This window comes from Melozone crissalis, unplaced genomic scaffold (assembly GCF_028551555.1).
Source record: "Melozone crissalis strain CALT ecotype California unplaced genomic scaffold, PUWL_Pcris_2 ptg000019l_1, whole genome shotgun sequence".
Classification (NCBI taxonomy): Eukaryota; Metazoa; Chordata; class Aves; order Passeriformes; family Passerellidae; genus Melozone; species Melozone crissalis.
Genome location: NW_026535797.1, coordinates 25,208,438 through 25,221,841, shown reverse-complemented (window position 1 = coordinate 25,221,841; position 13,404 = coordinate 25,208,438). Strand labels below are relative to the sequence as shown.

General features: G+C 43.1%; 1 protein-coding gene across 2 annotated transcripts; it reads right to left on the bottom strand.

The window, feature by feature from the left end:
* Positions 1–2,634: 2,634 nt before the first annotated feature.
* Positions 2,635–12,819, bottom strand: PRXL2A (peroxiredoxin like 2A). Of its 2 annotated transcripts, none has more exons than XM_054277324.1 (6): positions 12,757–12,819; positions 6,664–6,843; positions 6,203–6,294; positions 4,236–4,376; positions 3,319–3,483; positions 2,635–3,186 (listed from the first exon to the last, which is right to left on the bottom strand). In XM_054277324.1, exons 2-6 carry the CDS (start codon positions 6,839–6,841, stop codon positions 3,088–3,090), a joined length of 675 nt encoding a protein of 224 aa, XP_054133299.1. In that variant the 5' UTR covers positions 6,842–6,843; positions 12,757–12,819; the 3' UTR covers positions 2,635–3,087. The 2 variants fall into 2 exon arrangements, with proteins under 2 accessions (XP_054133299.1, XP_054133297.1); XM_054277322.1 differs by having other exon boundaries at positions 2,637–3,186; positions 12,730–12,803.
* Between the last annotated feature and the right edge of the window lie 585 nt (positions 12,820–13,404).

The window sequence follows — 13,404 nt, the reverse complement described above, 5'->3', positions numbered from 1 at the left end:
GTGACATCCAGCGGTGCGGAGAGAAACAGAAACTTGCTCGGGGCTTTTTGTTTTGGTTTGTTTTTTTTGTCCCCTACCACGGTGCATCACAGGAAACGCCTCAGAAAATGGCAGGCATCCCTTGGCATTCCCGTCTCGTTGCGGATGTTCGCGGGTGGCACCAAGGACAGGCAATTTGACAGATAACGCGCACGGGGAGACAAAGATGCAGAACAAAAACATCCTCTGGGGCAGACAATCTTTGTAACGGCCCTAAAAGGACACTGCAAATAGGAAATGCAATTTGGGATCCCTAAAGTTCAAATAAAAAGCACTTTCCTATATTACACCTACATCGATTACTTCATAGCATTTTCATTCATGAAATATTTTCATTAAACCCAGTTATGTGCTGAAGAAAAGATAAATGAGCTGACAAACAAGGAAAAGTTGATTGAAAAAAAAAATTACTACAGCAGAGTTGTGTTTCTCAAGCCCTACCCTTGCACTTTGTGTGCTTTTCTACTGATCTGACCAATCTTCAGCCTTAAAGGTGAAAACAAATAGAATATCATTCTGCATGGGTGCAAAATGCACATCTCAGAATAACAAACTTTTAATTATTAGTTTTCAGCAACCAGCTCAGTGTTAAAGTATGATGTGATGTTTGATGTGCTGAGAAGTGACTTAGATTTTGGGTACATGCCAGGTTAAAAGAAAAAAAAAAATCACAACATTAAATGCATACAAGGAACTGGGCCAGCAGAGGTAGCTGTTAGCACAATAAAATTAACAACTGTAATATTTTTTTTTCCAGTGGACATTCTGAATTCAGTCTGCAGTATTGGAAAATCACTTAGATGTAATTTGTTCCTCCTTTACTATTTTGCTCTAATTTTAGTTATTTGGTTTAGCCCATTTACAATGGTAATTATCTGTTCCTAGCTCCTATGTTCCACCTATTTTCTATTCTTCCCACTTTTATTTTGTCAGTGTGTGTTCAGAAAGGATAAGTCGACTCCAAGTAATCCCAAGGTTGGCTTAAAAAAAAATCTGATTTATTGATAACCATTTTTCAGAACAATTTCAAATGTCATTTTGACCTTCTAGGGCTCCAGATTTTTACTTGATTTTTGAAAGACAGGGTAAGAAAACTTTAAAATGCACATAAGCTTATATAACTCTCAGATCAAAAAGTGCACTAACTGTTTGTGGGAAATAATACTGTTTAGAGCAGGAAAATACTTTAGTCTGATGTGGTTTCTGTATTCATCCCTCTGGGGAATCTGCCAAAGCAGAGAACTTTCAGTTTCCATAAGTACTTTAATAAACTTAAAAAGACTTCACGGCTCTTTCTAAATCTGTCTTTACATTACAGGAACACTTCAGCATGTTGTTAGTGATTTATACGTTTGACAGCCATTATCCTTCCAAATGCTGGACAGCATAGCTCCCTGCTTGTGTTGCCACTCCCTTTGGGTAGGCTGAGAGCAGGGCTGCAGCCCCATGGCATCCTTGTCATCATCTAAGGCTCCCTGCAGTCCCAGCTCTGACAGAGTGGGTGGAATTCAGTTGCCTGTACACAAAATTGTAAGGAGATGCCTTCCAGATTCAGCAGGTTCTACAGGCACTTCACTTTATCTTCAGTTTATAGCAATTTATCTGGCTTCCATCCCATTCTCCAAGGACTGTTTATGCCTTTCACATTTAATGTTTATGTGAAATGCACAAACAGCCCTTGGGACAAGGCCTGAAATGCAGGTCTAAGATCAGTACCGCCTTTGCTGGTCTTCGTGCAAGACCAATTCTCTGCCAATGGCAAAGCTTTCTATTTCCCATGAGAAAGCAAACTCAGAACTCTAGAGAAGCCACGATCCAGACCACTCCTGCTAAAGGTCTTTGTTATTCATAGCCCCTTGCACACCTACTGCTTTTAGCACCTCTTGTGTTCCCTGCCCCTCGCACTCCCAAGTATCCATGTGCTGACTGCAGACAAATGACACTTACATAATGCTTTGAACTTCTCAGGGCTTGTGTCAGCACACCATACCAGTACTGCCTTGCAGCAGTAAAACCCAGGAAAAGAATCCCTCAGGCACAATTCTTTATTTCATGGTTATCTGCACCTGTCCATAGCTCCAAGGAGAGCCTTTATAGAGAAAGTTCATATCACAGAGTCAATTTGCTGCTGTACTCTTCAAAGCCTGTTCCTTCCTTCATCCCCAAGTTTCAGCTGATAGTAGCACACATGATTCCAATTCCTATTTAGTTTCAAGTTTCAGCTGATAGCAGCATTTACGAGTCCATTTCCTATTTAGTTTCCAAATGAAACATATGAATCACTCAAAATTCTCACTGCTAGTGCTGGTTCTGGGAACTGTGAAGAACGGACTCTGAAGAGCATAGAAAAGTTTTTTGCTAAAAATCAGTTTTACCTGGACATAAATACTAAGGAGAAAGAAGTCAGAATTTCATCCATAAGGATGCAATTTTTTAAAAAGTATCTTAAATACAAAAAGGAACCTGCCCTTGAGCCACAATTATCTTCCTTGCCGGGAATCATGTGGACTTAGAAGATCTAGAACCAGTAGTGAACTAACAAGAAATTCACTGTGAGACATAGTGGCATGTCTTGAATGCAAAATCTCAGAGTTAGACTGATAGGGTGTAGTCTTCTAGAAATATAGATGTATTGACATGTCAATGAAAAAGCAAAAACCAAAGGCATTTCATTTATGTAAAGTTTTATTATATTTTCCCCTCAGCTGGTGCTCCATTACTACAGCCTTAGAAGAGTTTTGTTTCCCTAGGCAGACAGGTTTTCAACCGACTGTCTCTGACTGGAAACATCTAGGCTAGGTCAGATTTTAGACTCAGCCTTTCATTAATACAGCCAGATACAAAGGACCAGTCGAAATCCTGACCACCTGGAAGGCTGCAAAGGAACAAAAAACAACAAGAGGATTTTCATCATTTTCTATGTTTGAATAGAGAACCTTTCCTGTGCTTTGATCGCTAAAGAGTTAAGCAATTACACCACACATTCAAGACATGGATACATTCTACATTTCAAGCTCTAATCAGAAACATGTGCAACTGTTTTTCCACTTATGAAGCTTGTGGTTTTATCTTCTCAGCAGCTTCAAGGACAGATGGAAGGCTGACTTTGTCTCCAAATTCTTTTTCACGATGCTCCAGTAAAACACCCTAGTCAAAGACACAAGAGAGAAATTCAGACATGTCTCCCTGCAAAAGATCCACTGCCCAACCGAACAATTACAGGAAACAAATTTCTGCTTTTATATGAGAGGAAAAAGCCTCCTAGACAGCCTGCAGTACCTGTGTTCCTGCCCCAATCACATATACACCTCCCAGGGTGAATCCTTCTCCTTCCAGATTTCCACTATATCCACTTCTCCAAGCACGGATGAAATTTTGCCAAACTCCCAAGCGGAAGAAGCCGGACAACATCATTTTGCGTCTGCGTGGACCATAAAAGCCTTTCTGCAGGGGAACAGAAAATATGTCAGCAAACAAAGGGAAAAGGACTTCTCATTCCTGTGGATTTTAAGCTCATCCACAATTTAAGCCCCATGTACACCTACATCCCTACTGCTGACAACAGCAGTGCTTTGTGATAAACATGTTTTTTTGGTTGGTTGGTGGTTGGGGTTTTTTTAATTGTCTGATTCTCTCACATAGGCAGAAGGGAGAGAGAAAATAAAAGGATCCTCTAGTAGATTTTGAGTATTACATAGTCTTTTTTCTTCAGAACCCAAATGATTTTTAAATGTGTCTCCTGATTTAGGGAGAAAGCAGGGCGGTGGCTCTGTAGGACATGAGATTGGCAATCCAGCACATGCTGGTGTACTGGAACAAGCCATATCACTGCAATCTGGCCTGTACATCATGAATTAATTATATGTGTCACCTTCAAACCTTGATTCACACATCATAAACATCAGCAGGTCACACAGCCAGTGAAAGAAAGGAATAAATATTAACAGGCTATATTGTTTACCTGCTGAAGGGGAGGAATAATCCTGCCACAGCACCTTATCAGTGCATTGCTACACTGCAGTTTGTAGGCTCAGCAGGATATATAAATATAGAAAAACAAAGCCAATTAACTTCTTAAACTCTAGTGCTACTAAATCCTTTTGCAATCAGACTACATTCTACTTATTTATACAAGCTCCTCCAAGAGGGCATTCATAGATTTGTTTTTAAACAAAAGAACACCAGCTTCACTATACCTTTTCATCCAGAAAGATTTCTCCTTTGAAGTAATGCTGAAAATCCTCCACTTCAGTCCCTATCTTCTCTTTGACAACAGCATAGAGAGGGACACCCAGCTTGGACAGCTGGGGTTTCAGAGAGGAGAGCTCAGAAGCCTCCTAAGCAAAGGAAAAAACCCCAAACATTTCAGTCAATAAATAGAGGCTGGAAAGATTCACCTTGAATTTCAAGACCATCAGAAACACACAACTTCTAGCCTGAGGCACAAGCCAGAAACAGACCTGTAACATTTAAACTAGTTGTACTCCTAGGCAGCTCTTCATCAGATTTACTACAATCTTTCTTTGTTAAACATGGAGGAAGCAGATTCTTCTGAGTATTCACTGGATAAAACATATTTTTAATTTAAAGCTGTAGAGATACCTTGCCTATAATATGGCTTCGATTATCTTCTGAAGTATTTGAGAATGGTAGAAATGTAATGCCTGCATATCACTTTTTAGGAATTTTCAATTCTTTTTTCCAAGCTGACATCCATCATTTTCAGTCCTTCTGCGAAGTATTTTGAGGGGTTCTGTGCAAAAGCAGGCTATACAAGTTTAGAGTAAGTAAAGAAGATACACTCTCCTTCCTGATTCCCCCAGTAAAAAAAAAAATCAGGGAATTTCTTCATAGACTTTCAGGATCTCAGAAGCAAACCTGCTTTTTCTGGTGTGTAAGAGTGTAAGGTGTTACCACTCATCTGCTGGGGTTTTGGTTCTCCTAAAGGAATCCCAATTAGCACGATTTATATAGAGATCCCTCAGAACAGATCAGAGTGTGCACTGAAAATATGTTTCCTATTTCCCATGGAGAAAGGTCACTTTTACTGGACAGAATTCCCACATAAAAAAATCAACTCCACACTTTAAAAATAGGGACACAGTTTGCATGATCACTGTCAGTACCTGAAATACCTTAACTGAAAGGCTAGCAGGATATCTAGAATTCACTGAGTACCAAGGAGCAAACAGGCAGGGATGAACAGACAGGAAAATTTGAAACTTTCAGTAATATTACTGCTGCTAATAATAGACAATCACTCTGGGATTCCTGACTGAGTGTGTGAAAGTTACAGAGTCAGGCACCTCAGTGCATTCTCCTCCTGCCTACGCTACACCTGTTCAGAGAGCAGAGCACTTGGACCTTCCACGAATTCTACTCGCATTTAAACACTTACTACTGATGGGAGCAGATGCCTTAATGAAGAGGTTGCAATATTAATTACTCCATGTTACAGAACACCAAGTAACAACATAATAACTATTTTTCCCTATAGCTATGAAAAACATAATGTCCAAGGTGCAATGGCTGTTCCCAGGCACTGGGTACATTCAAATTGTGTTTTAGGTGTCTGCTTCCAAGGAGCTCCACCCAAGGAGCCTAATGTCAACTTAAGGATCAAAATTTGTTTTCCAGCCCACCTTGTTATGGAACTCCTTATCTTCAGAGTCTGTACCTTCCTGCCTCACATTTAGCACCCAGAACCAAGAGGTACTCTCTCTATGCACACCTCTTTTTTTGCAGATGAGCTTTATCTGATGGCTTTCTGCCAATCCAGTCTTGGGCTGTATTTGACCAGACACTACCTGGCTCACAGAGACCTATTTTGGACTATATATATATAAATAGCTCATAAGACTCATTACCAAGTGAATCTTGTGCAATCTCCCCTTGTAATTACCATGGGCTAGGTCCCTGGCAGATGTAAAATCACGTAACCATCACCTTCAGAAGGAAAAAGCTCAGGGCCTGGACCATACAAACCAGCTTCAAAGGAAACTAAGTATGCTGGTAGCTGATGACCAGTTTTAACCATGAAACAAAACCTTTCAGATACTTTAGATGTATTTGATGACTGTGCTATTCATCCCCTCCCTTTACTTACAGACTATCTATGCAAGCAGATCTCAACTCTTAATTAACTCCCAAGCCCAGCAAGTACCTCTCTGCACAAAAATCATCCAGGTCTTCGTACAGCCATGATCACTGCACCATTCTCCTTCCATAGTTCACGTGCTTTGAATGTCCTTTGTTCTGTTTGCACAGGAGAAACAACACCAACAATAATATCAGTCAGTCTTGTTTATAACAATTAATACTTTATGGACCAACACAAAGCACTGCAGAGAATTCCACATTCAAACACAGTTCTAACAGAAAAAAATTCTATATGTATAAGAGGAGATTATTGCATTATTGATTTTTAGAAGTGTGTCTTGTTTCATCAGCAAATAACAGTTTTGGTTGTTTTTTCTTCACCACAAGTATTGGATATCAAGGACACTCAACTACAAGTCATAACTAGGAAAGACTTGAAAAACTGCTTCCAACCCTGGCCTTAGAAAGATTCTTATAAGAAGTCCAATTCTTGAAGAATGTGATCTGAAATAGCCAGAATCTTACCTGATCCCAAAGTCTTTAGCTCTATCTCCTCTAAAAACTCCAATGTAGCCTTCTCTGGCTTGGACAAAAATAAGTCAGTGTTAGCAAGGACAATCCCTGTCACAGCTGCACCAATGGCTCCCAGGCCAACAGACCACATGCCCATGGTGAAGGCCCCCAGGTCAGGCAGGAAGGACATTTCTGAAAAGAGAAAGGAAGAACAGCTCTAAAACTGAACATCAATGATGCTAGAGGATGAGGAATTGGATTTAAACAACTAAAACTCATGCAGGTATTTTTGGTTTAACGGAGATGATCTGTATATTTATTAATGTACTGAAAGGGGTTTTAAAAGACAGAGATTACATTCCAGTTCTGTGCCTGACCCACATCAAAACCAGATATTGACAAGATGTTCTTATCCTTCCCTGCCACCAGACAAAAATATCAATAATTAAGTGCTCAGATGCAGTGAGGAGAAAGATGATCAAAGTGTAATAAAGAGCCTCTAACAATATGACCTGTACATTAGCCAGTAACCTAAATTATTTCAGTAAGACAACAGTTTCTTTCAAAAAAAAGGGAAGGATTTGTAAATTAAATGTTTTACACACACTAATCTATATTAAACAGTGAACTTTACAAATATACTATAGAAGACTTGGGGAAAAACCATCTAAACCTGCTCTATCTGGTTCATCACAACTGGTAACCTTTCACATTCCTTACAGTTCCCCACTGAGAACCAAAGCAGGCACAAAGCCAAACTTGGAGCTCATGCCTGCAGACAGAAAAATGTAGACTTGCAACCATTTTATTACCCAGTGACACTGCAAACGTGCCTGGGACAGCACCTTATTGCTCTGTGCTAGCTCACTGCCACTCTTGCTAAAGCAGAAAGGACAGCAGGAACAAACAGCCTGCACTCACACACACCACTGGGAACCAACAGCATTGCAGTGGAACCATCACATACAAATATTCCAGCGTTAAAGTACAAACCCTGCTGGTGGTGGCTCAAGTTGGGAGGTAATTCTGTTTAACCACCTTCCACAAACCCCCACAGCCCAATGCTGACCCTTGCAAGTGTTTCACAAGCCTGGAAAGGGCATCCACTGGGGCAGTATCAGTTAATGAGGATGCTGGAAATCACAACAGCCCTGCCTCACGGACAAAGTTCAAGATCCAGCTCTGTAATAACTGGTACAAGAGTCACTGGAGTTTTGGCAGCACAAGGAGTCACTGTGCACTTACATCTCAAGGGCTGTGTATTTGCACTCACACAACTGTAGCATTACATATTATGGAGAATCAATTTTTTTTTCACAAAACCCCTATTTCCTGATAGAATATTTTGGTAAATACTGCTGTCTGTATATACTTTTGTACGGATGAGGTACCCACCTCAATAAATGTAAGAAAATATTACTCTTTTGAATTGTGACTGCTAATAAACCAGAAATACACATCATCTTTATGCCCATAGCTAGCTGCTGCCAGAATTCAGAAACAATTAGGAGTAGCTCCTCAATTTTGTGCTCAGAATTCTCTGTGAGAAACCCCCTTTCTATCCCTAAATCCAGCTCCAGAATCAGAATACTACTGATAAACAAATGCAACATTGGGAAACAAAAAATAAAAAAAGAACACATTGTTCTTTTAACAGCATACTTGGTTTCAAGGGAGGCAGTATCATGGTATCTAAAAATGTAAGTGACCCATGCTCCTGAGCAAGAAACAAGGCCAGTTTACACAAACATCATGCAGATAAGAGAACAGATCCCACCCTATCTCACCACTTGTTCCTAACCAAGGCAAAACTTCCTTGACTCCATCTGCTTTCTTTACATACCTCTTTCAAACAAGAAGTCATGTTGTAAAGACATTTTTTTATATCTGCCTCTGACACCTATCAGAGACCGTCCTGACCCCAGCCTTTGGAATGATGCAAATGTAACTCCAAATATATGTAATGCAGCAATATCCATATGTTAAGACTTAAAATCTCTGTAGCATGCTCAATTGGATAAAGCCCTGCTCCCTCCCAGAGTTGGATTACCCAATTATTTGGATTTCAATCTCATCAGGTCAAGAAGTGGGTTTTTTTATTTAATTTATAGTTACAGGCAGTGGAGGGGGAACCCAACTATTAAACCCTTGTGCACATCATTTGTGTACAAAAATGTTACAAAATTTGTGGCAAGTGATTAATGAGTAGTTCTCACATAGCTTTTCATTTTTATTAGCATAGAGAGCTTCTCTAAAAGTTAGCTTCCAATCAGTAGTTATGGATCCAGGCAATCATTAAGTGTAGTTGGACTCTTTGTCACTCTCCACACAGTGACAAAAACCCCAACCTTATATATATGGGAAATTTTTGCTATTTATATAAATAGGAAAAAGGAAAATGCAGCTCTGCAGGGTGATACTTAAATTTCTCCCCTGCTAAGCAAATACCATAATGACCCTCTTTGAAAAATATGCATGGGAAGCAGCAGGCAGGATTATTAAACCATTTGCTAACGAGACAGGCTGAGCCCTGCCGCATCATGTCATTGAACCCCAAGTGCCGGGACTGACTGGAAAACAGCTCAGCACTTGCAACTAGCAGCTCCATTTCTGGCAGGCTGCTCTTTATGAAGGCCATCTGAAGCTCAAAAGGACTTCACAACCCTCCCCTCCTCGCCTTAAAACACAAACAGACCAGGATCCTAAACACAAGAAAGAAGGCACAAGAAAGCATCCCACAAGCCATAAGCGGAGACAGGAGAGCATCCCGCAAGGAGTGCGGCACTCACCAGAACCCATGCAGGCTGCTGAGCGCCCCGCGGGAGCGCAGCCCCAGGAGCGGAGCCCGGCTGGGCTGCAGGGCAGGGCAGGGCAGGGCAGGGCTGGGCTGGGGAGGAGCCCGCAGCCGCTCCGGGACCGGCCCGGTCACTCCCTGTCTGGCCACTCCCCGCCCGGTCACTCTCCGGGACCGGTCACTCTCCCGGCCCGGTCACTCTCCCGGCCCGGTCACTCTCCCGGCCCCAGCCCCGCTGGCCAACCCATGGCAAGGCTCGGTTAAAGGGATCCCCACCGTTCATCCTCCTGGCTTGCTTTTTATCTGAACACACGGTCAGCCTTTCCATGGGGCGGGTAGGCACAGGGATTACAAAAAGCCTTTCTGAAGCTGGGAACACGGCGCAAAACTTTTAGATCTGCATGCTAAGCCACGCTGTTCTGTAGAGCTGGGCGTTTTTACAAGTAACTTTTCCCCTGCGTTTCAGCCTATTCTACATCTAACCCTTTCAAAAATGCTCGCCGTATGCCAAAACAATACAAACAACCCTGGAAAAAATTAAAAAGTCATCACAGTGGAAATCACAGTCATCACAAGTCATTACAATATTAGGAAAAAAAATTATTAGTATAGAGGCCGTACCTCTATAGAGAATTACCCCAGTGTTTCTATAGTCAGTTACCTGCTTTAGTGACAACATCCCTTTGCTAAAACACATCATTTTCTCTGAGACTATTGGATCTTCAACTTCTCAATTCTGTTAAAACTTCCAGAAAAAAAAATGAACACTCCTCTTTAAACAGTACAGGCCAAAGAAACAAGGAAAAAAATCTTTTTGTGTGTGTGTTTTCGTGGAGACCACAAGAGATCTACAAAATAACAGTGAGTTATTTTATGGCCTGTCAGTTAACCAGAATTTGAACAAGCTTAACCTTATTAATCTTGTTTTAAGTGCTAGTGGAGGGTCGTCACTTTTGTCAAGACCACTTAAAACGTTGTTTTCTAGATGCCTCATTTCCCTCCCACCCACAACCAAAGAAAAAATTGTCATTCAAAGGACAGCTATCCTTAAACATTTATTTTAAGTATAAACAGGACCCATTGCAGCTGTGTCCCTCTGTTTTCAAGATACCAGTAAGACTCAGAGTAGCAAACAGATTTCCCCACATACTTTTCCTAAAAAGAAAACTGTCTTGCAAGTTGGACAGCACTAGCAAATACTCTCTAGCCTCAAGTGGTTTTGACCATTGCATGTTCTTCCTTCCACCCCCACTCCAGCTTCCCCAAGACGTTCCATATCAAGCCTAGAAATGCTTCAAAGCTTTGTCAGAACTTGCGTATCCCAAACAAGTTGAGCTGATTTTTTTATGAGACATTTCCCACCTCCCCCCACCCCCCAAAAATGAGTCATGGTTACAAATAGCTTTGTAAGTTACCTCCTATAAAGAAAATTTACAATTCTCAATAACCTGGTAACATGCTCATCAAGATTTCACGAGCTTTTAAATACCATTAGGGACTGCAAAATACAGTATCCTGACAGATCTTCAAAATTAGCCCTGCTTGAAGCAGGGATCTGACTGGAGAAACCTAGAAATACTCTTCCAACTTAAATTGGTCTGTAAACACCAGAATCAATGCACAGAGAAGCCTCCTGGCATTTCTTGTGGCATAAATGTCATTTTCACAACACAAGGGATTATTTTTCTTTCTTTTTAGCATTGAAAAGCCCTAACAAACAGCATATTGTGTCAAGAATAACAATAATCTTTTTTAGGTTTTTCCCAGTTTGGGCATGGTTCTTTACTGAATTCTGTGGCCGTAGCTGTAGAGAAAGTTGCTGTGTCAAGCAAACAAACCATACTCCTTCCTTTGTTACCCCCATTCTTGGACTGTTTTAAAGAAACCCAACATGTCAACAAGCCTCTTCTTTAGAGCAAGGAAGAGAAAAGAGCTCTGGCACATGGCTTTGGAAATCTTCCAGCTCTCTTGTATTGAGAGGGAACAGGCAGCTAGACACTGAATGGAAAACTTCAGATCTCTAATGAGTCAGTCAATGGATGCCATGGAGATGTGAGATATTTCATGGAGCACAGAACTGCAAAAAGTACCTGTCTGAAGATAATACAGGATGAACTCACAGCTTGGTCTGCTGGTGATGCAGAGCAGGAAAGCTGCACTCTGTGTCAATCTGAAGAGGTGGTGGAGGAAAGGGAAAAGCAACAGACCCACTAATACAAGTCAGCATTTACTGAAAGCACAGCAGCAGTGATCCCTCCTGTTCCCACACAGTGGATCCATGAATTCTAAGTCCTACAGATTCAAGGTTAAATAAAGATTTTCCCACCCTTTTGGGTTCTTAGGCCTTGCTTATATTTTCACTTTCTATATTTTAACTCTCACATTTCTCACAATATACAATTCATAACAGCAAAATTGCTAATAAAAGCAAAGACACAAGAAAACGGGCACGTTTCAACTGCACCCCATAAGGCAGAGGGGCTTTATGCAGGAAGGAGGCTGTAACACTATACCCACCCAGTGCAGAATAATTCCCACACAACCTTGCTTCCCCTTGTCTGCTATGAACCAGCTTTCATGGGAACAGTGCCCCTATAGTTATAAAAGAAAAGGCCGGGAGACCTCCAAGCTGGTCAATCCAAGGTGGATTTCCTGAGCAGAGCGATTGCACCCAGAACCCAACCAGCGCATCACGAATGAAATGAGAAAGGAAGCACGGAGTCTCTCTGTCCTTCACGGATCCTGCTGTGCCTACTCACACACGGGATAAGACTGCCTAGCAAGCAGGGATCTCTCAAAACGCCAAACCACGAGGGCAGGATTTCAAACCTCGGCATGGCGAGAGCCGCGGGGGTGCCCGGCCGCCCCTCGGTGCTCAGCGCTCGCCTCCCCCGGCCAGAGCGCTGCGGCCGCGACCCGGGGCCAGCGGGGAGGAGAGAGCAGCACACGGGGGACAGCCCAGGGGAGGGACAGCCCAGGACAGGGACAGCCCGGCACAACGCGGACGCGTGACCCCGCCACCCGCCGGACGCGCACTCTGCGGCCCCGCACTCACTGTCCCGCCCAAACCCGGTGCGCCGCACGCACACGCGGCCCCGCGCCCGCGCTGCTGCCCGCGCACTCACACTCACCCCGCACTCGCATCCCGGCCCCTGGGCCCCGCACTCACACTCGCCCCGCACTCACACTCACCCCGCACCCACACTCACTCCGCTCTCCGCACCCGCACTCACACCGGTACCCCGCACCCGCACCGCGGCCCCGGGCCCCGCACTCACACTCACCCTGCGGTCCCCGGGCCCCGCACTCACAGCGCCGCCGCTCCCGGGCCGCTGCGGCCGGCACCGCCCCCGGCGCCCTCCGCGCACGCCCCGCTGCCAGCCGCGCTCGGTGCCCTTCGGCCCGCGGCTGTGCGCCGGGGCGGCCAGCGGGATGAGCCCTGCGTTAGCGGCTGGAGCGGATGAAAACCTTCTGCTCCCTCTCCGAACCCATTGTCCCCTCTCGGGGGCTACTGCAGCTTCTGGCTAAGCGAAGAAATGAAATACATTATGGGATACGGTGCTTAAATAGGCAAGGCAAAAAAAGCACCCAACCCATAACGACCCGAGTCCAAGAATGTAGTGAGCTTATCATTCAACTAATCTGATTAATGGGGCACTTAAAATGTTTGCATATATATTGCATTCAAGAATATACTTGCTCAGATAAGCCAGCCAATAACATGTCACAACATCGCTTAACAAACACGCTCTTCAGATGCTTGTGGTCATTGGGCACCACTCCAACCACAAACTCAGAGGACTTGTCTTCACTACATTGGGACTATTTCCTGAGATCTCTTAACCCAGCAGCTAAAATCCCAAAAAACAACAACAACAACAAGGTAGTAGCAATGACAGAACAGTCTGGTCTGTCTGGTAGCACAACAGTAGCTCAAGAGAATGAACATACCCCTTTTG